The sequence below is a fragment of the Chamaea fasciata genome, unplaced genomic scaffold, assembly GCF_029207755.1.
Source record: "Chamaea fasciata isolate MVZ Bird 193981 ecotype frontalis unplaced genomic scaffold, bChaFas1.0.hap1 SCAF_16, whole genome shotgun sequence".
In the NCBI taxonomy this organism is placed as follows: domain Eukaryota; kingdom Metazoa; phylum Chordata; class Aves; order Passeriformes; family Sylviidae; genus Chamaea; species Chamaea fasciata.
Window position 1 is genome coordinate 1,112,813 of NW_027094101.1, and position 27,367 is coordinate 1,140,179.

Consider the following 27,367-nt stretch of genomic DNA (forward strand, 5'->3'; position numbering starts at 1 on the left):
AACACCAGATATACGTTCACTGAAATCACTGTAAAGCAGTCGAAATGCACCTTTCACATTTCATGGATCTGTTAGTGTCGGTGGATTGACAAGACAAAACCAGTAAACCTATACTCTGCACTTCTAATCCCAAACTTTAAAAAGAAACGTTCAGTACATTTTAACGGGGTGTTCTGCACATGTCTAATTTCAATGCGAATAAACATGCTGGTTTACTAACACCTCACGATAGCTTCGGGAAAGGGCAACAGAGATTTCAACTAAATTCATGGATGGTCGCATAGAGACTGTGTTAGGAGCAAACTCAGAACACCAGTTCTCCCTCAGTGTTAGAGCAATGCCTCCAGCAGGAGGGAGGGAGGGGGGTTTCCTTGCCATTGGCCACACTTGTAAGAGAGTCAAGTTAAAACACCTCTTGGGTACGTCAAAAGGGAGGGTTTTACCAGTTATCTACGAAAGAGACCCATTTAGGTCACAATTTCTGGAAACACTTAAAAAGAGAATAATTTAATTGGATAATGTGCCAACGAGTACCTATCCAAATGAAGAGAAGTGACCTACTTTCACTTTTATTTCAGGCCCCAAGGAAGGAGCACTCTGTTCTCCAACATTACACCAGGAGCAACAATCTTTTCTAATATTTTCAATCTTTTCTATTCTTGTACCTCCTGACCAGTGAGGAAGCTGTGGGCGCACAAGGACTTGGAAGGGGACTCAGTTGAGATGGCCGATCCCAATGGACCCAAGGGAACTCATGAGTTCTCAGGAAAGGATCCTGAGATGTAATAATGACTCCTGTGAAATACAGGTGAAATCGTGACACCTTTGTGGGCCACACAGGCTTCTGCAGGGACCCTGCCTGGGGCTCCCTCTCTCTTGCCAGAAGAAGAGTTCATGGATGTGTCCAAGATGCTCCCTGCTCGTCGGCAGCTCTTCAGCAAGGAATTGGTGATGAGACAACACCATAACCCACAAACGCTTGTGACCAGGGACTAGGAATGCCACGCTGAAAGATGAGTTCCTTTTAGGTATGTCACATTCAGCTCTGGAAACAGAGGTACCCAAATCATCAGTCACTTTGAACAATCGTTTCCCCTGGACTTCTCAAAACCTGACTCCTGCTACACACAGGGACTGACCTGAGCAGCCTGAGGTGGGAATTTCTTAGTGGAGCACATGGAAATTAGAGCTAATGCCACACGTTTTTGTACTGTCTGTGTGTGTGTTTGGGGCATTCCTGGCAGTGTCTCTCTGCACAAACACCTTCCCCAGTCCACCGGGACCAGCAGCCGGAGTCCTGCATAACCACCCACTTGGACATGCAGTCTTCATAATTTCACCCTGTCTGATCCAAGCATGCAGTTTTTACAGTGTTCACTGCAATCCAAATTAAAGAAGGCAAACACCTTATCAAACCAGGGAACGGCCTCATTTAAGAGAAGAGCCTCTCATTACCCTCCCTCAGTGTCGAGGAAGTGTCCAGAGAAATCCTACGCTCTTAGAAGACTCAGACCAGAAATAACACTCAGATATTCTGACATGCTGTATTTTTCTAGACAAGACTTTGCTGCTCATACATTCATATAATAAATTTCTGCCTTTCTGATGATGATGTATAGATTGCAAAGTGGCTGCTTTCCCTAGGATAAATCTGCTCCTCCTGAAGACTTTCTTATCTTTTTAAAATAAATTTGCTGTTATTTTAATAAGGACAGCAAAATCCTTCACTGTGAAAAGTCTACAGAGGGGAATGAGAAAAGCCTATAAACATTTTTGAAGGATACATTAAACAAATTAGACACATAGATCAGACTTCTGGAAAGAAAAAGTGTTTGTTTGCTTCTCTTCATTTTTCATTCTCTTTTTACCCAGAGAGCTTTGATCATGACAAACTGAATCCAGTTGGCTCAGCAGAAAGAAATAAGTCATTAATGAATTTAAATCCAGAGGAAATTCTTCTGGCTTCAAAGACAATATTATAGTTGTTGGCAGTGAATGCTTTTTTATTGTCCTTTATTTGTTTATCATTCAAAATTGCTAATTTTGATACATGTAAATGAGATGGCTTTGGATACAGGGCAATCAGACCGCCAGGTATTGTTCAGCAGGAAATTATGAAGGCACTCCAACTCCTGTGGTGGGCTGGCTGTAACCAGCCACTGAGAAGAAAGGTCAGACTTACACTGACTTACCTCCTGGGGAAAAAAATGCTAATGGAAAGGGAGATGAAATGCTGGTAAACAAGTTTTCCTCAATACTCCCTTACACACGAGTGCTTGGACATTCAAGCCCAGATGTTGCCTCTATTCCCTTCAGCAAGCACTGCTACAGCCCCAGAGGAAACTGCATAATATTTTATGTGTATAACTCAAAGAAGGAAAATGATTAATGAGGTCTAGAGGAATGTGTAGATTTTTTCCCCTCACAACTCAGTCCTTCTTCTGGACTGACTTCTGTGCATTGATTTTTTTTTTTTTTTTTCTCTGTACAATCAATTTCATTTTAAATTGCTTCTAGCAGTTATTTTGTTGCTACGGGAGCTTCCACAGTTTCTCTAGGCTATACTGATGTGCAGTTATCTCACTATTCAGCTCCTCCTGATAAAATCATGACACTGGAATCACCTTGCTCCAAATGTTTTCATTTCTCCCACTTTCTTTTTCCGCTCCACTGTAGCAGCACTATAAAAACCTCCCATGCACAGTGCTCTTAACACATTCTGGACTTACTTTATGTACTGAAATTTTCTTTACTTTTGTTTTTCCCCTAAGATATTAGGGCTGTAATTAAAAGTGTTATTTCAGTCTCTTTATGCTACTGACTTCCTTCAACAAACAATTTTTAACCCTGGTAGTTTTTAAATGATTTCGTCTAAACCTGCTCGAAAGATCCTTTTTTGATTCTCCCACCTTCATTCTCCGGAACCTTTCCTAATCTACCCCTACCTCATTTTCAGGTCATACTCTCAATTTATGTACTCGTAGAGCTGATCTGCTGATTGTTCATATTGGGCTGTTCAGCAAGCTCCACTGTTCACCTCTGCAGCCTGCTGCTTCTTTCCTTAGGTTTACCATGAACAGAAAGGATTCTTTAAAAATTCTTCAATGGAATATTGCCAAACGTTTACTTAAAATTCTACCCCGTGGTTTTAAAAAACAGCCAGTCTACATAGTTGCTGCTGTTGCCCCCACATCACTGCCTATTGTGCTGATCTTTCTCTTCTCATCGTCCTCTGTTGCCTCCTGCCTTGAAGAAGCAGCTGGAGGCAGCTGTGAGTTTACAGCATTAAGATTCACTTAACATTAAGATTCATTCAGCATTCAGAATAACCCTGCTATTACTTCCTGGTAGAGAAGAAGTTAATATTAGATTAAACAAGACCTGCTTTTGAACAGAATCTCAAAACAGCTTCTCCTTCTGCATTGCCACTGAGGTTTATGTGGCGGGGAAATGAGAGTATAAAGAATTCTTCTCATGAATAGGGATATTATACTACAGGGATATTAGAGATTAAAGCGGGAAGATGTGGAAGGGCGGCCTATCAGAACGGTTTGGGCAAAGGGAGAGCAGGAATTAGAAGAATGAGAAAAGCACAAAATAGTGAACTCTACACTAATACTATTTATTTTATTTAAAGCTTTATCCCAACTATTTCCTTCTGGACACAAATTCCATTTTTCAACTGCAACCTTGCATTGAAGAAGCAGGAGTTGAAATTCCCAATTCTTGCCCATCTGTGTAAAGTTCTGTCCCATTATTCAGAATTCCATCACCAAGCACAAACCCACAAAGATTTCAGCTCCCAAAGCTCTCCTTAGGCTGGCACCCTGGCACACTGCTCCTGGTGGAAAGCTCCCAGAATGGAGGGCACTAGAACTCATCTCTATGAGTGAGTGACAGGATGTTTAACCCTCCCTAGAAACAGTGGTGAGGTTCCAAAGCTCACACTGGCCAAAAAGGAAGAACGTATGTCATTGTCCTGGCTAATTAGCAGAGCCACTTCTGCTGAATATAACAAAAAAGAACTTTGGTTTTTCTCTCTTGAAAATGGTTAGCTTTACATCCTGTGCTAGCAAGTAGATATTCTCCTTAATATCTAGCACATTTTTAAAGAAAAGGCAAAAAGTTCAGCCTTGACGATTTATTAAAACATATAAAGGATGGAAATGCCTCTCGTTGAATGCCTCCTTCCATTGATTGCCAGCCGAGACATCCCAAAGTCTTGCAGCTTAGATTATCATAGTGAGTTTTGGCCTAGTTAAATTATCTGTGAATGAGATCTGACAGCCATCAAAGCCACCAGGATATCTGCATCACCAGTAAAGGACTGCGAAAACCAGCTCTGTTTATTGTGGAGCTATTCTAGGGTATCACACAGTGTATCTGCATTGCCCCTTGGCTGGTTGAATTGCACAGCCATTCACTGAATTATCATCCTCCAACTGCCAAATCCCACGTCAGAGCCTCGGGAAGAATTTAATCACTGTCTCTTCCCACTGAGGGCTCAACATCAATGAAAATGCAAAAGCAAATACTAAAGAAGAAAAGGTCAAGTCAGCTAAAGCTGACTCACAGACACAGGAAAGCGAATGCTAATCCTTGCTTAGGAATTGTCAGTGCATCTCCCTTTCTGCCAGCAGCAGTATTTTAGGCCTTTCTTCAAAAAGGGTGCCCTGAATATGAAAATCCTCCTGCTATTCTGAATGTGTTTGCCATGAACTGAGTGCCTGTTGGAGCAGCTCCTTGCACGCACAGGATCAGGCAGTGCACTGCAGTCACAGGCACATGGGGCTGTCCGGCTCACTGCACACTGCTGATCCAACACACAAGAGACACCCTGAAGCTTTCTGGAAACATCACGAGACAAACACGACATTTAACCTGGTTACTTTACAGCCACTACTCTGTGTAGCAACCAGTGCAGCCAGGAGAAGTTAAAGATAAGGATCTTAGCATTTCCTCAAAATAAACAGCCTGTTGAAATACGATTTGGAATGATGAAGGAATACAATCAGCTTCTGTACAGCTTTGGGTTGAGAAGTGGTATCGGTCTGATTAGTGCCAAAATGCAGAGATCAATGGTTAGGGCTGCCATGCCAACCTCAAAGAGCACTAGCTGCAGAAATACTCGAGAAGAAGTTGGTGGATGCTTTTAGAGAATCTGGCAGATTGCAATTTTTCTGTTCTTGCATGATTCTCTTCACCTCATAGATAATAGAACTGCCTATTTTAAATTAACAAGCTGCGGTTTGTGTGCTGCATTGAATGCTACGTAGTCTTTTCCTAGTGCCCATCGAGGTAAGCAGGGCAGGCTGGGGGTCATTGCAGGCAGTGTAAAGTTATAGACTGAGCAGAACTAGTGAAAAAATCAAGTAAATCCAATTACTCAACTTCTAACATTTAAAATGGAAATGCCACTATTGTGTTACTGTGGCAATACTTAAACTCATTCTTTTCAGTGAACTTTAAGTTCAGTTCCTTGCAGTCTGGTCATTCCAGTAACATTTATCTCAGCATTTCTATTCCAATAGCCTCCTATTTTAGAGGTTTGATAACACACCTACATATAAAAATATACTTCAGACCCACAAAGTAGTCTCCTTTTCTTGGTATTACTTGTGAATATGGCACTTAATTTATTTTAAACCGATTCCACATTAGTTCACAGGTGAGTAAGACATCATTGAAACAGTATTGGTTGTATAGAGAGGAAAAAACAAGACAAGGGAAAGAGGAATGAAAAGATAGTAATACCAAATAGGGTGGAACAGACAAAAAATAAGTGGAAAGGGGAAATCTGGCAAATGAAATGTTGTTCTTTGTATTTTCAAAAGTGTTTTCTTTCCAACCATTTAGCAGTCTGCCCAATATCCCCAAGCCAACACTGCATCCCACTGCCTGGAGGGCAACGGGACTTCAAACTTCAGCTTTCTGTCTGGCAAAGGCTTAAACCCACCAACAGTCTGCCACATTTTGTCACTGAGGATACCCTAAAATGGCCTGTTCTGCTGCTTCCATCCAAAGAGACACTCAATCTAAATGAAGTTCAAACACTCTAGATTTTCTGAAATCTATCCTTTTGTTATGTAGATATCAAATGACGAGAAGAAATAATTTTGCTTGTCCTCATGCGGAAGAGAGTGTCTCTGCATTGTTCCGCCATCTAGATGTCCTGGGGTGACTCTGTGATGCTTGTATCCCCAGCTGTCTGTTCTGTTTACGGTGGATATTAAGTTCTACACCTTTGAGACTGGCTCTGAGAGTGAAGTCAGGGAAAGAAGCAGCATCACTTTATTTTGAAATAAGGTGCTGAAGAACTGCGCACTCAATTTGAACTGGCAGTGCAGGCAAATCCAGACTACTGGGCAGAAGTGACAAGAAGCAATTATTTACATGGAGAGAAAGATAGATTGAAAAGTTTGAATTTAAAGCTCCTGAGTTGGCTTTTCTTCTTTGGCTTATCAGGATGAAGAGGTTGCTGAAGTGTCTGAAGTGACCTTGTGGCATTTCCTGGGCTGGTACAGACTCTTTAAAACAGTTTTACTTCTCTTTGGTCTTCACACCTCCAAGCAGATGCAAGTTTCAGGGAAAAAGGAAAGCACTTCCACACTCTGCTCAGTGCAGAGAGGATAAATAAAAGAGGCACTCTGGAAAGCATTTTGAAAACTGACAGTTCAAAGAGAGTCAGGATGTTCAAAGCTGCAGAGTCATAAATTAATCATTTTTCATCCAGCACATAAGTGCTATATTTTTACTGTGTTTCTTCGTTTGATGTCAGCAGTCTACCATATCTGTGAGGCACAGCAGCACACGAGTTCATTCCCCATGATAGTAGAACCTGACACCATTCACTTTGAATCCTATTGCACATTTCAGAAATACACACATTTCACAGTTTCTTTGTGTTTCCATTTTGTTTAAACAACTGTAGTGAAAAGAAAACAGTAAGTTGTATTTCCTTCCCCTCCACACAATCCTAATCTTGGTTTTTAACTTTTTTTCCTGCGTACGTTGGTGTTTGTTTTCCTGATTGTGCAAGCATTCAGACCTGTCATGCTGTAGGAATCATGGCATGCATTTCCTGTGCAGCCAGTTACTTTCCATAAATTTAATCTTCTCTCTCACTCTTTTTAGTAGCATACGAGAGAGTTTAGTGTTATTTTTGTGTTCTGTGCTAGAGAAGAAAAATAACTTTCTTTCAAGACATATAAAAAGGCAATGGCTGGGACAATTTTATGTGTATTCTACCTGAGGCCAAAGAACTGGAATCCTGTCTGATGTCATGCAGAACAGGAATATGTTCTGGTTTAGAATTACATTGCAGTGGGGTGGATTTCTAGATTTGAGCACACAGAGATCTCAGTGGCTGCCTGGGGAGCTAAGAGAGCTCAGCAGCTCCAAAAATGAAGAGAGTTGGGGTCTGTAGAATTATACAGTCAAGCCATTTCATTCATATGGATGTGTGCAATAATACTGAACCGAGGATTCTACATTATCACCTGAATCTGAGTGTTGAGTTAGTAAATCCCTCATTGAAGTCTATATTGGAATGTTGTGATGTTGACTGGGGCTTTTTTGGGTGGTTTTTTTTTAAACCTAGCTGGCATGTGACATATCTAATAGAAGCACTAGAAAATAGCGTTTATCTATTCAATAATAATCTGCATACAAAGAATTATTTATGCAATTGGCCAGTCTAATTTATAACTGTGCAAAAGTCTGACTTCCTTCCCACGTAATTCTAACTCACTCTTCATACATCTGACAAGCGTGGCATCAGTCTCATTCTCAATGAATTTTTTTTTTCAAAACAGATTTGCACAGATTACACACAGCTGGTGAGTGGGGAAAATCCCTCGGTTGCCAGACCATGGTAGTGGTGGATCCCAAAGGGAACTCCAGTCACTGCACTTGGTCCTGTGTGTGCTGTGTTCTCCTCTCACACCTCTTGGTTCTGCATGTGTCACCACTCCAGACTGGTGATGCAGATGTCGCTGGAAATAGCTGAGTTATTTCAAGTTCCTGTCGCAGCAAATCCCTGAAGTTTTTCACAGAGAAGCTTGGACACCTCTAACACTTGGCACAAGGTAGAGGCAAGCTCACTGCTACAGGATGTGGAAGATGGAAATTTCTGTTACTTTATGTAAAAAACCCAGTTATTGTCTTTATTTGAATGGGTCACATCCTGCACAGTCTTTCATGCTGCGAGGAGAAACGAGCATTTGAAGAACTTTGGAAGAGTTCTGCCAGCACTGCTTCACAAAGTTGTGATGATTACAGCCATTGGTACAGTTCATGTGACCCCTTTAGCTCACAGAAGAACTGTTCATAATGAACACATCAAGAGCAGAAAATGTGGGTGTTGTATAAGGTATTTTCCAGAAGAGACGGGGCTTTGTGAGGGAGCACCAATTGAAAAGCACAACAAGATTTCCCGTTTATAATAATAAGGCTGCTGGTTGAATTTTAAAGCTGTGCCCTAAGATGATTCAGCAACAACCAAGAAAGCTGAGCCAAGATGGATGTAAGGTGCCAAGTTCTTGATCTCTAATTCTGCTGTTAAGTGCATATAGTAATTTGCTGTCCTAATTACAGCTCTTTCCCTTTTTTTAAATAGGCACTTCTCTGCGTATTGGAAGGGAGAGGTGAAGCAAAAACTGGGAGGAAGGGCAAATGTATCTACAGAGAGTGAAAATGCCTTAGGTGCATTGGCCTGACAAAGTCCCTTTAGAACTTATTTGGAAATTAAAGAGGGTGAAAAAAACCATTTAGAACAGAAATATATTTAGTCTGCCCTGAAAAGACTGCAACAGAGCAGGCGCAAGCTTCCCTCTACAAAAGAGTTGAATTTTCACCAAAAGAAAGGCAAATTGAAACACTGGATCAATGTGTATAAAGTTCCTGTGTGCATCAGGCTAAGATGGCTGGCTGCATAGTAAAAGCAGCTAAGTGTTTCAAGTTGACTCTTCCATGCTGTTAAGGAATCTCTTTGTTGTACCTCTACTTAAATACAGCTCCAAGGTTTCAGTAGGCAGCTGGGATTAGAGAGCACTGCACACGCCATCTGAAGCTCGTGCTCAGCATCTCGAGCTGAACAAAACTGGGCCACAAGCAGTGACCTCAACAGTGCAAGGCTGAGTAAAAAACTCACTGCTGCTCAGTCAAACAAGCTTTGAGTTCTTTCTACTGTTTGCATGGCCACCGTTACCTTCCCCTCACAAAGTCAGAGCAAAGGTTTTGGTTAAGGAAAGGGAAAAAGGAGAGGGGAAAAAAAGACAGAAAGGAAAAACGGGTTTGTACTAGCTGGTTTTAAATGTGGTTTTCACTGGAATACCCTCTCATGACTCCCACTCATGGATTTTCCTTTTCAGTACAGTAAATTATTTAACATATGGGTGTTTCTGTCACTGGCTGCTGCTGTGCAGACAGGGGCAGGTGCTGGTGGTTACTTTTATTAGGCTATGTACTATGTAATCAGAATACAAACGTAGATTTGGGTTTGCGTCAGTGGAAGGATAGGTCTGGAGGAAAGTAGAAGAAAAATTCAAATCTCTGAAACGGCATACATGGCCAATAGTAACCTAATACAACAGGAAAGGGGATTCCACCAGAACACGTGAAAAGCTTTCACAATCTTGCAGTTAATCTTCTGAAAACGTGAAAATCCCCGTTTATTTTAGAACAGTGCAGGCAAAGATTCCACTTTTATCGCCCTTCTGCCACACAGAAAATTATATGCAAGGAAAGAAGTCAGTTCATTTGAGTGAGCACAACCAGCCTACACTGGAACAAAAGTGTTTCTGCTAGGAACAGACAGGTCTGCAGAGATGGGAACTAAAGTAAAGAAAAGGGACTCTGGCTACTGGCTCTGACACTCCAGCAAACAGAAGTAACTACCACTACATAAAATAGAAATATGAGATCCACATAATCACACTAGTCACATCCCTATCCAGATACCTGATAACAAGCTCCAAGAGAAGCCACACACCATCTAAACTAAACTGCTCACAGTTCTAACTGTGAGAAGATCTAAATTTTGCCCTATTAATACCTTTCACATATGAATACCTACATGTTTTCTTGATTTTTCTGTTAAAAAAGTGTATACCTAAAACTAGAAGACTATTTCCAGAATCCCTTCACGTCTGATGTCCGATATCCCACCAGAAGCTACAGTCTTTCCATAGAGTGCTTCAACAATGAGTAAAATGGAGAGGGGCGAGGTTTGGGATAATGCCCACAAGTTTCTGGGGTGATACTGGCACTGCCTCCCAGTGCTCTGTATTCCCCTTCAGCTTTTAAAGCATTTTCTTTGTCCTTCACACTGCCTGCTCTCTGTTTTTCTTGCTAATATTCTTACCATAGTCCTTGATTCTTCAGAAAACTAAAGGAATTAAGAGAATTACACCCTGTGTTCAGAAGTAAGTGCTCTCCCAGCAGCAGCATTCCCTGTAAGTCCTGTTACTCAATTTGCAGCTTCCCACAAGCCCCCGCAGAGCATGCTGTCCTTGCCAGCAGGCAGCCAGTGCCATGGCCAGCTGCCAAAATGGGAACAGCCACAGTGTCTGACTCTGGACAGTCTAGGCTGTCCAGAATATGCATCATTAGTGGAGCTGCACTAATGAGTAATAGCAGAGAAGCTTCACAGGGAAGTCCAGCAGATATGACAAAAACCAGACAGGTCTCTAAAATGGAGAGCATCGGAGAGGGTGTAAGGGCATCTAGAGAATAGACAGGGGAAAAAAAGTGTATGTCATTCTATTTAAAGGATTATATATTTTGCCACATAGCACAGTGAATCTGATTTCTTACAGCAATTAATGTAAGCTTCAAAGAATATGCACTTTCTTCCAGTTTTGAATTCTGAAATGCAGTGGAAGAAAAAAATTGAAATATTTCCTGCAAACGTTGCCTTGCAGGGAGTCACTGCTGACTGGAGACCTCACCATATGGAATACATAAGTTTTCTTTTACAGAAAAATGCAGTGCTGTTTTGAAGGCCTGTGCATTCACCCTGGGGAATCTCCAGAGCACTTTGTACTGTAAGGAAGGTATCTTGTCATTATTAATGACTAGTGACTGGTGGGTAATCCTGCAGCAGAGTCTCTTTATCTGACAGAGCTGCACACGTGGATGACTTGCAGCACAATCACCCTACTGTGGTTGCTAGGTGGCAAATGTAGTGCCTAGAAAACATCTGATGCTGACAGCTACTGTAAATTGTTTTGTAGGAACAGCTTTACCACTGCATTAATTCTGCAATAAAGGATTTTCTAAACTAGAGCTATTCCAAACAAAAGCACCACAAAAATCACATCTAAACCGAACTTTTGACATCTACAACTTAACCCAAATTTCTCAGGGTAAAAATTTACAAAACCAGAATTTTCTAAAAGCTGAGTCAACAAAACAGTTAGATCACTAGAGAAAAGGCTGTTCTGATCCTCCCACAATTTACAGGCACCCATAATTCTGCCCTCCCAGGAGGAAGTTGACACTGCTCAAATAAGCCCCGTAGCTGATGAAACAAGGATGTAAAATTTCACTTGCAAAATATTCAAGGACCAATGCTGACTTCGTGTGCACTGCTCACCATGCAGAGTCAACACCTTGAATTCCTTGGCCTTCAAACTCCTCCTTCCCTACGGGTTTGCATATGTTGGGAGCTGTAGTACTCTCCCAAGATTCACACCCTGAACTCTGTGATCCTTGCAGCTTCGTGGCCTTCTTCGGATGTGATCCTCACATAGTGACCAGTGCACCCTCTACCACTGCAACTTCCCTTTCATACCCTCTTCATCTCTGCTTCCCCTGTCTAAACTGGTCACAGAACACTACCAACAATTAAAATGGAGTAGCAAAGAGCACATACTCTGACATTTCGGATTTGACAGAGCATAATGCAGCTACAGTAGCAGACTCAGCCCAAATGATGTCCAGCTGCAGATATTCAGAGGGGGAGTACACCTAGTCCCAATAAAGAGAAAGAAAATCTTTACTTGACCAGCAGAAGTAAATGGAAGAGGGGAAAGTTACAGACAGATTAATTGCAGGAATCTGAAGGAGAGTGAAGGCCTTTGAACAAACACCATCAAACAGCTTATGGCTCAGCTTGTAGTATAGTGAGTAATTGCTGGTATTCAGGAAGTTAATCCGAAGATCTTAATTGCAACTCAAACAATTACTCATAATCAGACTGCTGTAATAGTCTTCCCTACTAGTAGATAAAACAGCTCCTTCATGTTTTAAATAATGCCCATGTTAAATCTTCTGATTGCTCTGGTGCAATATTTCTATCCTGGGTTTCGTAGGTTATGTTTACTCCCGGAAAACAGGAGGAGTAAACAACAACATCTAGGCAAAAATTACCAGGAAACTTGCAGGGAAAAAAAAAAAAAAAAAAGATGGCCAGAGTTATCAAGAGACTAGATGAAGCTGTCTGAACTGATATGTCAGTTTGGGCTTAGGTTTTCAGATGATTTCCATCTTCCCTTTTTACATCACTCAACCGCCCATTTTTTCTCTAAACTGCCCCTAGCTTCTCCCCTGGCACCAGGCAGTTAGTCCCAAAGTGCAGTAGCAAATGTTTCATTAGATTTCTGTTCTGGGTAGGTCTCAGCCATGTCGTGTTTGCTGGTTTTCCCAAGAGCTGACACTTCCAGTTTGTACTGTTTACTGTGATTTGTTTTCAGAAGTGCTCCTAAAATTCACAGCTAAGTCAGGCAAATTGGCACAAATGTTGAGATAACAAGGGATTTCTTTTTCTCTTTGCTACAGTAGGGAAGGTTCAAAGGAGGCTTTATCTGGAGAGATGTTTCACTGCAATGCAATCTCTCACAGCAAATGCAATGCACTGGGGGACACTTTGTGTCGCCGCTCTTACACTGTTTCAGGAAGCACTTGCTGTAAAAAGCAGGACTATGGTGATAAAGTCTAATAAGACTGGCAAGAAGTTACTAAATGTTTGACTACTCAGTCTCAAAACAATCCTACTCCAATCTGAATGTCTACTTCTACATGAACCCAGCTCAAGTACACTGTGAAGCATAAGGACCAAATTCCACTCTGTATGCTGAAGAGGTAAAAAAAAAATGTAAACGCACAAATTTGCAATCTGAACAGATTTTCTTTGGGTTCCCCCAGCTAACACGTCCGATACACGTCTTGAAGACAGGAAATATGGCTCAAGTAGGGGAAGCAGTAAACAAGGAAAGGGCTAAAAATCTGGTAGATGTTCAAAGCTACTTTTTGTTTATTTTATCAAATTCACTTAAAATGGTAAACTTGAAAGAGAAAGCTTCAGTTCCAGTGTACAGGATACAGTACTTACTTATCCATATCTCCAAATCAGCCAAGGTCTAACAAGATCTGTACATAAACACAAAAGCTTCTTAACAATTGGATTTTTTAATACCTGGAAGAAAAAAGTTACTTAACAAAATTAGTTCGTGCAACCAACTCTTCCAGAAAGTCACTAAATCACTAAATTTTTCATTAAATGTTTCTTCATAAAATGAAGAAAACAAAAACCCCAACCAAACACATAATGGCTAGCCATTAAAAAAAAAAAAAAAAAGTAATTTTGAAAGACAATTTTTATATTTTGGTCCCTGCTCCTCTGGACTATCTGCAGCCTATGAAGGTTGCTAAGCTTGTGCTTATCTAATCTTCCACTTTTGCAGTCCTTCAGCTTCCTACTAAGAAACCAGTCAGAAGCTGATTGCAGACTCTTTGTCCTAAAAGAAAAAGACTGCTTTGTCAAAGGAAAAGCATATTCTGGGCCACACTACTGATGGCAGAAGGAAATAAGAGCATGCTGGGTTCATCCAGAGTAGGAAAAGGCTGCTACACAGAGGAACATAGAATATGTGGGGTTTTATCCATGGATGAGAGAAGGAATGAAAATAAAAACTTTTTGCCTCTGCTTCCAGTCTTGCAACAGGGAACGGCTTTGTTCTAAATCTCTTTGTGGTGAATTGAAGGAGATGCTGAACCAGTCTACCCAATGTGCTTTCCAAATGTGTATCAAGGAATCTATTTTTCAGCATAACAGAGTCACCTACAGTGCCAAGCAAACACTGTACCTGTAAAGTGAAGTTTGTTGCACTGCCAGGTCTTTCAACTCAGAAACCATCACCTCTCCTGTCTGCTACAGATGGGGCTTGCAGCCTAATTACAGAGCAACATTTGATTTTGCTAAAACCTATCTGGTGTCAAGTTTAAAATAACATGTTTTTAAATGACTGTTAGATGCTAAGTGATAACCTGGAAGGATGGGGAAGTGACTGCACCCAGATCCACGGAGTGAGCCTGAGATGCTGGCACTCTCATCAGATGTCTTTTCTCAGGTGGTTTCACAACTCTGGCTGAGAGCTTTAGAAATAACTGCTGCACAAAGGAAATGCTTTGTACCTTGTTCATCTGTTTTCAGGTACAAAAAAAGCCTCCAAAGCATGAGACAAAGATGTTCAACACAGCAAGTCGATCTTTTTGCATGTTTTGAAGCGGTGGAAGTGAATGGGAGATAGCTGCAGCTATCTCCTAGTGTTGCAGCAAAATAAGGATTTACTTTTCCTTGTGAATATGATGTACAGCACTGTTTTCACCTTTTATCATCTATGGCACTACATATAAAAGCTGTCTTTTCAGGGCAGAATGCAAGGCATCCAAGCAGAAACATCTTTTGTCCCAACTTAGGTTTTATGCCAAAAAAAGGGCTACAGCCTTCAGAATCCTAAATTAAAGCTTATGCTCAAATGAGTTTTAAACAATCCATTTTGCCTGGCCTGGACTCACAGTCTGTCATCATGAAGTACCACTTACACCACTAATCAGAATTAGAGAATGCATCATTTAATTATGCTGTCATATAAAAACCATCTTTTGAGGGTTTTCTTTTAGCTAGGCATGGTGGGTATTCCTAGCACTAATGCAGAAGTGGATTGATTCCACTATTCAGATATTCAGTGAGTCTGTTCTCACACTGATCTTAAAAGTGTTTTTACACTCCGTGAGTCATACCCAACATTACAAATAGCTGAGTACAAAACCCAGGAGATGCTTTCTTAAGCGGAAGGCTAAGGAAAGCTGGTAGGGTTCCACAGCAGAAGAATGCAAGAAAAGCTTTGGGGGCATGTACAGCATGCTCCGGTAGAGGGAGCAAATCCTGCTTTAGTATTACCCTGAGCTTTTGCAAAACTTAAAAAAAATTAAACTTTGACCTGTACAAACTCTTCGTATACTTCCGTTTCTCTTCATTCACACAGCTGGATTAATAATTTCTCATGCATTTTTTTTTCCAGGTGAAATTAAAAAAACATAAAACCTTCTCAAGTTGCTGGAGAGGGTCAGCTTGGTCCCATCCTCTCTGTGTATGTGCTCTCCAGTGACCTGTAAGTAAAGGTCCAAGATGTCATTTAGACCTCCTCAAACTGAGACAGCAGCAGTTTGTCCTCTTTAACAATCCCCCTACAGACCAGCAAAACTGTTCTGTGGGATCTCTGTCCCTGATGAACTTTCTAGAGAGCCCAATTACTGAACACATTTTGCACCAAGGGGTGCTACAGAACAACAGGAAATGGAACAGATTTATAGGTGTAACGTGCATCTGCTGCATATTCACTGTCTTTCCAAGAGGAAATGGAGGGAGCACATGGATATTTACTGGCCACCACTTCAGAAGTAACACAACATATGCCCCTAATTAAAGGAACAAATATTGACAGTAAGTGTTCAAAACTTAAGCATAATGAAGATACAAAGAACATACTTAGAAGGCACAGGATGTAACTGACAGCAGGAAACTCCAAAAGTAAGTGCTTTTAAAATAGCCACATTAGCAGATTAGGAGCGCCTGATGTGAACTGGCAACAGTGGAAATAATTTATTTCAAAACAAACAAACAAAAAAACCCAAACAAAAACCAAACCAACCAAACAAACAAAAAAACCCCACCATATCATAATCTGGTAATTTATTTCTCTGACAGTGGTATAGTCCCTGAAGAGAAAGAAAAGAATCTCTATAATTAGTAACACTTAAAATCAACACTACTGGAAACTATGCTTGGGTCACAGTAGCTCCAGCAGAGAGCCAGATGACTGTGACAATGGCAACTACAGCTGACCCCAGAATTCTTCTGAGAATCATTTCCAGTGAAATCTATAAGCACATGTAATGGTTTAAACACTCGAGTGCTTGTGATATGAAAACATCAAAGCAGAAGCGTGTGCTTTAAATGATAGTATAAATTCAGAAAATTGTCAAATCTGTTTATGTAAGTTATGAATATTGAGGAAGAAATCTTACTGATAAACTTGTAATTCTTTTCCAGGGGAGAGAAAAATATCTCCTGTAGCAGCATGTTGCATATTCACAATTGTACATTACTTGTGCATAGCTGAAGAGCCACAGTAAATAAATGAGAGAAAACTCTCATTTTTTTCATCCTTAGCACAGCTGAAAACCGCATTACTCAATGGCTTTAACTGAGTATGCTTCAGCAGCTCCTGGTGAAGAACACAGGGGATTCTTTGCTCCCCATGTGTGGATGTGAGATCATCAGACCCTTGCCCCTGCTCAAAGCCTGAAGTGTTAACTGGGGATGGGTGAAGGTGGCAAAGTAAGAGGAGCTTTTAAGCAATTCTGAAGGATTAACAGCCCTGTAGTTTCTCCACAGCAGACTGGAAATTTCCCATCCAAGCCTGAGCAGAGCAAGCAGCCCATTTACAAAGATAAAAAACTGATGGGAATGAACCTGCTTTGTTCTCTGTGCCGTTTACTAAAATATAAGACACAAAATGACTATTAAAACTTTCTCAAAGGCAAAAAAGTTTTCAAATTATACCAGAAGGGATTGCTGGTCTTCTTCTCTTAAGGCTGTGCTATTACTGGATGGCTTTTACCAGTCAGCTTTGTCGTAATTGCATTCATGATTTTTTGTACAAAAGAGCACGACCCTTCTCACTGAAATGGATTGGGACACTTACATACAGTGGGGAGTCCATCCATGGTTATGTAAGTAAAACAGGCATCTCTGGAGAGATTCAAGGATCAAGAAGAGATGGAGACATCTTGTTAAAGTACTGGCCCAAAGGCTACCTCTGCATCTGCTCACCTGACAGAAGGTTACTGCCGTGGCCAATACCACCTTGGCAGACAGTCCAGACCATTAGTCACCAATAGTGAAAGTAACCCGGCATCTGTGCTTACTCTTCCACTTCTTCCAAAAAACATTATGAGCTTTGAAGGTTTAATAGTGTTCTAAAATCTCTTCTATGGCGGTTGATGTATAAAGACAGTAGAAACTGATGCTGCACTACACTTACTAGATCCAAGGCTGAAACTGTTAATCTTACATTAAACAATGACTTTTATAAGAATGTTCTTAACTGGCTGTGGTATCTTAGACATTCCATGCCACCGTACATTTTTGATTAAACAAGCTACAGGATGGTGTGCTTGGGGCAGTGTGTACCACGAAACAGCTGCACTGCTAATGCTGCAAACTGGCTAGATGGGATTTGGGGACAGTCCAGAGTTACCTGTCATCTTAGGAAGGTCTCCTGACACACCAGCACGTGTGGACGGGGCTGTACAATTTCCAGGCAAAAGTGACTTGTGTTTGGATGGTTTAGAGAGCAAGTAGAGCAGGTGAGGCATCCACGTGGGTACTGGGCCATATTTAGCTTTCCACTGAATGAGGATGGGAAGAGACCACGCACCTTGTTTCACGCATATGGTGAACCCTGCATTGATGGAAGGAAAAATTAGTTTTACGCCGTAGAAAATTTTGCAGTTGCGCTGGTTTTGGTTAGAATAGAGCGAGTTTTCTTTGTAGTATCTAGTGTAGGGCTACGTTTTGGATCTTCATTGAAAGCAGGGTTGATAATGGAAAGTGAATAATAAAATAATGTGATTTTCTCCCCCATCCTCCTAATGGGGAGCTTGTTTGCTGACTGGGGTTAAACCACGAGATAAACTGTATTGTAAAACAAGTTTTTCCTGTAAGTCAGGGTGACTTCCAAACTTGATTTTATGTCACAGTCCATTCCCTCAAAACTAATTTTGCCAGACTTCAGGTGAACCTCAGACAAGTTCGGATCTGTGTTACCGGTAACACATCAGAGGAGTCGCAATATTCTTTTTTACTCCAGTGAGAACCGACTTCAGCCGAAGGGTGACCAATCCCTGTACTGGGCAATTCCCTAACTGCAGCACTAGGCATGAGTTACCCGATGTAACGGCAATACCGGGGGTGAGAGCTTACTGCAGGTTTGAGGCAGACGCCCTCGGGGCGGCCGGCACTGTCCGCTCGGGGCCACGCACGGAGGGCGGCCCGGCCCGGCCCGGCCCGGCCCGGCGGGGCACGGGCGGCGCGGCGGCTCAGGCGCGGCCTCCAGCCGAGGAGGCGCCGCTTGCGGGGCACGCTGGTGTTTTCCCCGGCGGGGCTGGCGAGGAGAGCGCTGCGGCTGGGTCGGCGACCCCCGGCGCCCTCAGTCCCTGGCGGGGCGGCCGCGCCCTCACGGCCTCGCCTCGACGCCGCGCGGGGCTGAGGGCTGAGGGCGAGGGCTGAGGGCGGAGGGCTGAGGGCGGAGGGCTGAGGGCGAGGGCTGAGGGCTGAGGGCGGAGGGCTGAGGGCGAGGGGAAGGAGCGCGGCCCTTCGGGGCAGCCCTTCGGGGCAGCCCTTCAGCACAGCCTCGCCTTCCGCCGGCGCCGACACCCGCCAGGCACGGTCCGCAGAACGCGTCCCGTGCAAAGCGGCGCAGGGAGCTGCATTTGTTTGGCCCGCACGAGGCTCCCGGGGCGGCGCGGGTGGGTCTCATCGCTTTCTACGGCTGCCTGAAAGGAGGTTGTAGTGGCCTGGGGGCCGGGCTCTTCCGCCCTGCCCACAGGGAGGGAGCCGAGGGAATGGCTTTAGGCTGGGACGGGGGCCGTTCGGGTAGCCAGGCAATGGAAGAGGTTGCCCGGGGAGGTGGGGGCACTATCCCTGGTGGCGTTAAGGAGGAGGAGGCGTCTGGATGTGGCGCTGGCTGACGTGGTTTAGGGGTGATTTTGGTGGTGCTCGGTTTTGGACGGTTCGACTGGACAGTACTAAAGATCTCTTCCAACCTCGACGCCTCCACGATTCCGTACCCCTACGATCCTCCGACCGCGCGTTTCTGCCCGGCGGCTCCACGCTCACCCGCGGCGGGGCGGGACGCAGCGCGGCTGTCACGGACCGGGAGGGAAGGGCCGCGGGCCCCGCCCGGCAGCTGGTGCCGCCCGGGCCGCGATTGGCGCCGCCCGGCGCCGCCCGGCCCCGGTATAAGGCGGCGGCGCGGGCGGGGAGGGAGCTGCCGCCGCTGCGGCGAGGCCGGTGGGTGCGCTGGGGCCGTGCGGGATGGTGGCCGCGGGCGAGCCAGCCGGGGCCGGGGAAGGCCGGGCCGAGCTCCGGGCGGGCCGGGGGTGGGCTGGCCGTGCCGCGAGCCGCGGCGGGGGGCGTTGGGGCGGGCAGGGACCCGCGCTGCGGTCGGAGCCGCCCGAGGGTTCCCCCGGCCCGGGCCGCCCTTTGTGTCCGCTCCCGGCCGCGCTGGGCTCCGAGCGGGGCTGGGCGCCCCGCAGGCCTCGCGCGGGCCCCGTGGGGGACTCGGGACCCCCCGGCCCGTGCCGCCTCCCGCCCGGCCCGAGGCTCGCCCCCGGCGGCGTGCGGCCGTGCTGCAGTCAGTCACAAGGCGATGCCTCACGGATCGTCGCGGCCGCTCGGGGCGGGCGCCGGGCTGCTCTCGGCTGGAGAGGCTGGTCCCTGCTTGCCCAGCGCGAGGAGCTCGGTACGTGCTGCAGCCTACGGCCAAACCGACCTTTACCGTGACGATCCGGGAGCTTTCGGTAACGCACGTTGTTTCAACTGAATCTTGTTCCTGCCTCTGAGTATCTGCAGTGTACCGTGCCGTCTCGTGCTCTTCCTTTTCCTGACACAAATGTAGGTGTAGACATTACATTTGTCAGTAGGTATTGCTTTTGAATAAATCTGAAGCACTTGAAACCACTTGTGAGACTCTTGCCTTGATTAGCAGGTAGGTGAAACAGTGAGGGATCTTTCCCTGACAGCTTGTGCCAGAAGCCAGTAGTTAAACGTGATTATGTCATTGGAAAGCCAAAAGTGAAAGGCACTCAGGATGCAGAGCAGCTAGAGACCACTGTGATCCCTCTCCGCAGGGGAAGAGCGAGAAGGAAGACTTGCCAGACAAGATCCAAAACCAGTGTGACCTTCGCCTTTCTAACGAGGTGACTCAGAAACTCTGCGTAGAGGACTCGTACCCAGAGCTGCTTGGTGCAGGTACGTGACTGACTGCCGGGGCACTTGCTGTCTAAAGATTTGAGCTGTGTATGAAAACTGACTGTCAGAAACATCGGGTGCTGTGTAGCTGCTGTTACACAAAGCCATTAAAAAAAAAACAACCAAACAAAATGACACATTTGGAGAGCTGCCTTGAATCTAAATAAAAAACCCCCCTTGTTTTTATCAGCAAACTTAATGTTGGCATCTCAGTAATTCTTCTAATATATCAAGAATTAAGCTATGCCAGGTGATATATATAACATATTGCTTCTGGTAATGGAATGTCAGAAGCGACTTATCATGTCAGGACAGACTTTTCATCAGAGCTCCATGTGTATGTGACACTGACAGATAAAAATCTGGAGTCTGACAGATGTTTTGCCAGCCATGTAACTGCCTCTGAGAAGTCAACATGGTCTTAACACTATAAACCTGTTTTCAGTTCTGCATTAACTGGCTGACTTGCCTGACAGGCAGTTACAGCACAAACCTCTTCCACTTGCTGTGCTGCTGAGAAAGTCTGTCTGCTGTTGCAACTGTCATCATGTCTGGAAACATCTTGGACTGCTACACTCTCATTGCTCCATCTTGCTGTCTTCTGCAGACTACCAACTCCTCTGTGGTTCAGCTTTAAAAGTGAGTCTTGATTAGGTCTAAGGTACCACTGCACCTCATGTGGGAGCTAACTGCTGTCCCAGCCAACGCTGTGAGGTATCAGCTTTCATTCTAGAGTGTCTAACCAATGCTTGAATGCCAAATTCTTGGAATACTGGCCACAGCTAATTAGCCACAGAGAAGCCCTCTTCTTTTATTCCTCGTCAAAACTATAATAAGGATTGGGAAAAGATGATCTGCATTGAAGCCTTCTACTAAACAGCTCCTTGCTTCTAAAATAGCCTCTGGCCAAGCCCCAGCTTGTGCAAGGTTAATTTGGCATTATCAGAAGGAGGTGGTATTAACTGGAAGAATTAATGAAGAATAACAGTGATGCCGTTTTTTAATGTGCAAGTGGTGAAGCCTGAGCACTCCTGTATTGTAAAGGCCTTTCTTTCTGTGGGTAGTGTGGGTGCTATACACACTTGTGTGTCAGTGGTAAAAGTACAGCACTGATCTTCCCAGTGAGTTCTCCTCTTGTCTTCCAGCATTCCTCAAAAGGGATTTTACTAGCAGAAACAGAAGAAAGCATTTTTCACAATTAGAACTATGTTGATAACAAAGCTGTTGTCGGAAGCTTTTTAACTAAACAGATTTTACTAATTAAAAAAAAAAAATTAAGCTAAAGGTCACTCTGGTAGTTTTATTCTCATTTGTTAACTGTGCCCCATTTAACTTTAGGTGGAATACTATAAAACAGTAGCCCCCACCTCCTCTCCTCCCTGCCACCTGCCCTAAAGGCTTAATATCTGAACCTTGAGCATAACTGTTTGATGAGGACTTCAGAATGTTTGGGCAAACTATAGTAAATTCGCTTTTGAAGTCTCTTCCTATAGCTTTGGCTTGAATGGTAGCAGCGAAACTTGCCTGAAGGCATTAACAACAGTGAACTTAGCAGCACAGTGCCTGTAATAATGAAAAACTTGGTTTAGAAACTAACTCCAGTCTTGCACTGCATTTGTCCCCTAGCAGCATTCTGCAATTCAGACTGCCTTTCTGTGTGGCCTTTAGTTACAGCTTCTGAATTGGATAATAAAACTTCACAAATGAATTTCTGAGTAGAAGCTGGTATTAGGCAAAAAAGAAAAGAAGTGAGTTACTTATGGAAAAACGATTTCTAGCTGATGTTTTCACTGCTCGATTGCTGTAAGAACTGAAATAGGCTATTTGCAGTTCATACCACTGATCTGACTAATCTTGCTAAGGAGTAAATATGCTTAGATGCTTGATCTGATAGCAAGTGTAGTGGGAAGGGACATAGCTCTCCCAGCGCCATCAAACATACATGGACGGTGCTCGCAATCCCTTTGAAGATCAGGAATTTACAGCCTCTAGTACCTTCCAGTAGAAGTGATGAACAAAGGCAGTGCTGCTCCTGGTGTGCTCACAGAGGCTTTGTAGCACAGGTAGGCTTTAAGGGGAAAGCGAGTCCGGACTGTCTGTGCCCTTTAGATCAGTTTAAAGGGATCGACAGAATGCAGTATTTCCTCTGTCAAGAAGGGGAGTATGGAGACAGCTTCACCTGCATTCCAATCAGTTGCTGATGGAAAGAGTAGCAAGATTAGAGTTGTGTGTCCAGAAAACAACACAATCCCAAGGCTTCTCCAGAAGTTCTTATTAATATAGTTACAACATGCAAATGTACTGTGCTAAGAGTATAACTAAGGCTGCAGGAGAGCTTTAGCTCTAGCTGTACAGGGAGCTAAAAGCAGAAAAATAGCAGTGAGCTAGCAACAGCACTGTAGCTTCCAGACTATCCAAAGCTTCACACACTAGTTGTTAACTAGTTTAACTAGTTGTTTGTGCCATCTGTACAGATGATTAATTCCTGACTTTATATTATACAGACTGCTGGCTCTCAAAACCCTGAGCGGGAAGAGGATACGGCTGAAGAAATGATGCCTACACTTTGTCATTGAGAGGTGAAGTTCTTTGAATTCTAAATCAAACAGAAAATGTTGGAATTTTAAAGGTTAAAAACCCATGGATTTGGCCAAGAAAGGTCTTTAAGAGGAATCTGTAAGTTGCTGTGCTGCACTGGAAATTGTTTAGTCAGCATAAATCAGTCATGTGCATCCTGAAACAAGATTGCCAGAAGATCTTGGTGATAGAGGCTGGTGATGTGCGGAGTTTCGTACTTGATGTAGTTGATGCTGTCTACTCAGTCAAAGACTGGCAGAGGGGTAGCACCTGCAATAGTGTCCATATGAAAAACTATTTTCTAGGTGACAGTAACTGCTTAATCAGGCTATATGCTGACCCAAACTTCTGTAGAGGAACAGCAGACTGTCACTGCTGCTTGCAATAGTGCCAGCTGCAGAAGAGGCCTCAGTGTGGCTGTGCAGTGTCTGCATGAGAAGCAAGGTGAACTATATTTTATGCTGATGCTGAACTGTTTGGCTGGATCAAACAGTGCTGCTCTTCAAACATGCCCTGAGGAGAATGAACTACATGAAAATCACTCCTAATCACCCTCAGCTGATCACCCCGTGTTGAATAAGCATGGCAGGACCAAGGTGATTATGACAAATCATACACTTCTCTGGCTGCAGTGGGCACACAGCCCTGCTGAGGGTGTGTGGTGTGGTCGGGTTTGGTTTTACCACTTGGGCAAAACTGTGTCTGCAGAACTTGGCAGGTTGTAGCAGATACGCTACACACTATCGACTGCTGTGTTTACAGGGCTGGCAATGTAACCAGAGGATCTGCGGGTTACGTGACTCTGGGCTCTAGTGACACCCGCTGAGCCCTGTAGTGGAGGTGTCCTTGCTGAAACGGTGACACACACGGGTCTGTCATTCCATGAGACATCAGGGAACACGCTTAGTCTGTGCCTTGAGCTGTCTCAGTAAGGATCCTGCTCTGTAATTGCCTTGAGTCGTGCTGAAAGGCGGGTGAGCCGCGGTGCAGTGGGTGACCCTCACTGTAACCCAGTGGTGCTGGCTCAGGGCGGGTTAACACGGACTTCTCCTGAGGGGGTTTTAGGAAGGTGCTGCACTTGGAGCTGAGACTGCAGCAGGGATGGTGAGGAAGAGCCTTTCCTGGACAGCTGTGTGTGACCCTCAGCAGACTGGCAGCCTGAAGATACTCCTGTTACCCCTCTGCCAACCAGTGGGTACGGGGCAGGACAAAGGCACATGTGCACTTGGAGCTGGCCTTAGAGCCTCTAGGGACTGCACCTTTTGTACCTGAAATGGCAGTATTGAGCCCTAACCTGATTTTTACAGTGGTACAGAGGTAAGAGATGTTCCTGGGTGGGACTGGTTCTGGTCTCTACTGTAAAGTCTCCCGTGAGTTTCTGTTTTGTTGAAAAGCTAGGGTACTAGGAAAGAAGCAAGTCATTCATTCATTACCTTTTATGTCCTAGTTGAAGGAAGGAAAGTGAAGCTATCAGCTTTGTAAACGGTAACTCTGAAACTAAAACAAGGCTCACATGACTGTGTAAGATAGAGTTGTGAATTTCGAAGGAGAAGTAGCAAAAGACATTACCTGTATATTTTTGTCCTGCTCAAACTACAGCACACTAAGGCAAGTCTTGGAGCTCTTCCAGTCTCCTGCTGCTGCCTCTTGCAATTCCAGCTGCAGGCCTAACAGGCTGCCTTTCTCTTATGGTTTTAAAGCCACTAAGAGGAGCAGAAGCTTAAAATGGTATTTCCATTGTGCTTCGTTAAATACAGCTCTACCTGCTTTTTATGAGAAAGAGCAACAGATGTTTTATGTGCATTTATCAGCTCAGTGAGCAAACAATTAATTACCCTGTAAACAGACCACTGTTATGGACAGAGTAATTCATTAGCATTGGAATTACCTTCACAATTAGCTTACCAATCCTGGAATAGTATATAAGGATGTTTGTAAATTAAATTTAAAAAGGGCCAGACTCTCAAATGTACTGTTTCTGTAGGATTCCTTGAAGAAAACTAAAGGTTAGCTGAATTGCTACCTTGTCATGGATTTGAGATTTCACTTGAGATGCAGCATTTTTGTCAACAGTCCTAAATCTCCCTGTACTAAACTCTGTGAATTCCACAGAGCTTTCAGTGTTGTCTTGCATGTCCTAGTGAAAGCTACCAGTTTTCACTAGGAGATGCCAGACATGGCTGAAACTCTTAGTAGGCAGACCCTGTGCTATCTCAAGCACGTCAGGAGCCATAACACAGTTCTGTCAATCTGTGACTGAGCAGCACAAAGCGCTGGAGTGCAAGAGGATCACGTGCCCTTGTGGACAATACCAGCCATTAATATAATCTTGCTGAGTGCAGGAAAACTGCACGAGTTCATTATTTATTTTTAACCCTGCAGGAGTTTGAAGATGCATCAAGACTGATAGCGAGGACAGAAAAATCTCCCCAAGAGTTGAGCCTGAACTGCTGGCCATGTCCATCACAGATCACAGCCCCAGCACCGGCGTGGTGACTGTCATCGTTACGCTGATCGCCATTGCAGCTCTGGGAGCCCTCATCCTGGGCTGCTGGTGCTACCTGAGGCTGCAGAAGCTCAGCCAGTCTGAGGATGAGGAAAGCATCGTGGGCGAGGGAGAAACCAAAGAGCCCTTTCTGCTGGTGCAGTACTCTGCTAAAGGACCCTGTGTGGAGAGGAAAGCAAAGCTAACTCCGAACGGCCCAGAAGTACACAGCTAACTCAGAGCAGCACGTGCGGGCGGACTGTGCTCGTGACATGTGTAACCAGCAGAAGCATCTCCATACTGTGAAGAACCTGGTCACGTGCGCACTACTCATCAGAAAACGCCCCGATGAGAATTAAATAAGCTTTGTTTGCAACTGCATGCACTGAGAAGTGGCACTTTGCATCGACTGTGTATCCTCATTCCTGTGCGGCGGGAGCTGACTCGCCTGGTGTAATGCCCGTTGCTGGCAATGGGCACAGGGAAATACTGGTGTGAAGAGACTACCACTGTTTTTTGTTACTTGAATGGTTAGCTGAGCCTATTTTGACGGACCTACTGCTGTAATGTGAACTACTTTATGACTGTGAACTGTAAATAGGCTGCCAGAAACTTCTTGCTTTGTGTTCTGTAGCACATGGGAATGTGATGCAACTGTATATGATACACAGGGATTCCTGAACCACTACCGTGGATAGGACTCCAGACCTTCAAAACCAAATCTGCAGTTGGAGCTCGCTTCTGCTACTGGGTTGAGTGTGCAGCCTTCAGTCAGAACTCCTCCTTTGAACAGTTTACTGGACTGATGCAGAGTCCTTCATTTGAAAAGAAGGGACGAGCCTTCAGTGCTACGCTGAAGGAGGAAACACAGGAGCTACAAGAAAGGAAGAGTTCCTTTAGCTGCAGCTATGTTGGTTAAGCTTTTGGCCGCTAGAACTGAGTTCTCTGTGTAGCTACTGCAAGGAAACTGCCATTTGGATGGGTTCCAGCCTGGGAACTTATGATGGATACTGAACCCTCAGGGAAAGTCCAGGAGGTTTCCAGGTGTTTGAAATGGCAGTAGAGCAGGCTTCTCTCTTCCACAGGTCTGTGTGCTGAAACTGCACAAGTGGTTACTTAGCAAAGCTGGCTTAAGTGCAACTAGTATGAATTCTTCCCAGAACCCTGGTTTGTGCACTTAGGGGGTTAACAGCCTGTTACAAAAAGGCCTTTTAGTCTACAGCCAGCCAACTCTAGAATTCAGTTAATGTATCTTGTATGTAACTTTTGACTGAACTGTACTACAACAGGAGACGTTTCAGTCTTTTCTGCTGTTGATATGGGCAAGGGTTATTGTTGGTCAGTTTGTAGAAGTTTTAGCTAGCAGTGGCCAAGTCCTTGCAGATAACATGCATTTCCTGCTCTGTGCTGGAGTTCAGCTATAGGAACTGTGAAAAGGTGTTAAAAGTTCTGGACTGTGAGGGTTTGGAGGGAGGAGAAGGAACAACACTGGGCAGCCAATGGCAGCTTACATATTCTACAACTCTGTGTAGGCACACACGCTTAAAGGTCACTGGCCTGTTTTCTATTACTTTATACATGGCCTCCTTTGCATACTGATATTTTTAAACTCTTAATTGCCTAGCCTTAATTCAGCTCCAGAGGAAGCATTAGACTTGCTTCTTGTATCTGTACACATGGAATAACTTAAGGCCTAGCAAGCTTGCTTGAGAATTTTAACTATACGCAAGACAAGAATGGCCTAGACAAAAAGCTGTCCCCTTCCTCTACACTAAGATGTTGAATTGCTTTGTTAGTGCTACATCTGCCCTTTTAAAATTGAAGGCTGTAATTTGAAGCAAAAAAAATGCTGTCAGTAGCAAAAAGCTCCTGCTGTTGCCTCCTGAGTACTGCATCTGGGGTACAGCTGATAATGTTCTGACCCTGACTTTTTAAGATGCTTTTTAAGATACTGCTCTCAAGAGACTTGCATGTATAGTCAGATC

General features: G+C 44.1%; 1 protein-coding gene across 6 annotated transcripts; it reads left to right on the forward strand.

The window, feature by feature from the left end:
* Positions 1-1,006: 1,006 nt before the first annotated feature.
* SNN (stannin) lies at positions 1,007-27,330 on the forward strand. 6 transcript variants are annotated; one of them, XM_066197725.1, is made up of 5 exons: positions 19,277-19,360; positions 20,200-20,320; positions 20,766-20,959; positions 22,825-22,899; positions 25,280-27,330. In XM_066197725.1, the coding sequence occupies exon 5, from the start codon at positions 25,354-25,356 to the stop codon at positions 25,615-25,617; it is 264 nt and encodes an 87-aa protein (XP_066053822.1). In that variant the 5' UTR covers positions 19,277-19,360; positions 20,200-20,320; positions 20,766-20,959; positions 22,825-22,899; positions 25,280-25,353; the 3' UTR covers positions 25,618-27,330. The 6 variants fall into 6 exon arrangements, with proteins under 6 accessions (XP_066053821.1, XP_066053822.1, XP_066053823.1 ...); XM_066197726.1 differs by having other exon boundaries at positions 20,797-20,959; XM_066197724.1 differs by lacking the exons at positions 19,277-19,360; positions 20,766-20,959 and adding an exon at positions 1,007-1,028.
* The last annotated feature ends 37 nt before the right edge of the window (positions 27,331-27,367 follow it).

Coding starts and splice junctions, on each gene's coding strand:
- SNN (XM_066197724.1), top strand. CDS start 25,354: ATGTCCATCACAGATCACAGCCCCAGCACCGGCGTGGTGACTGTCATC.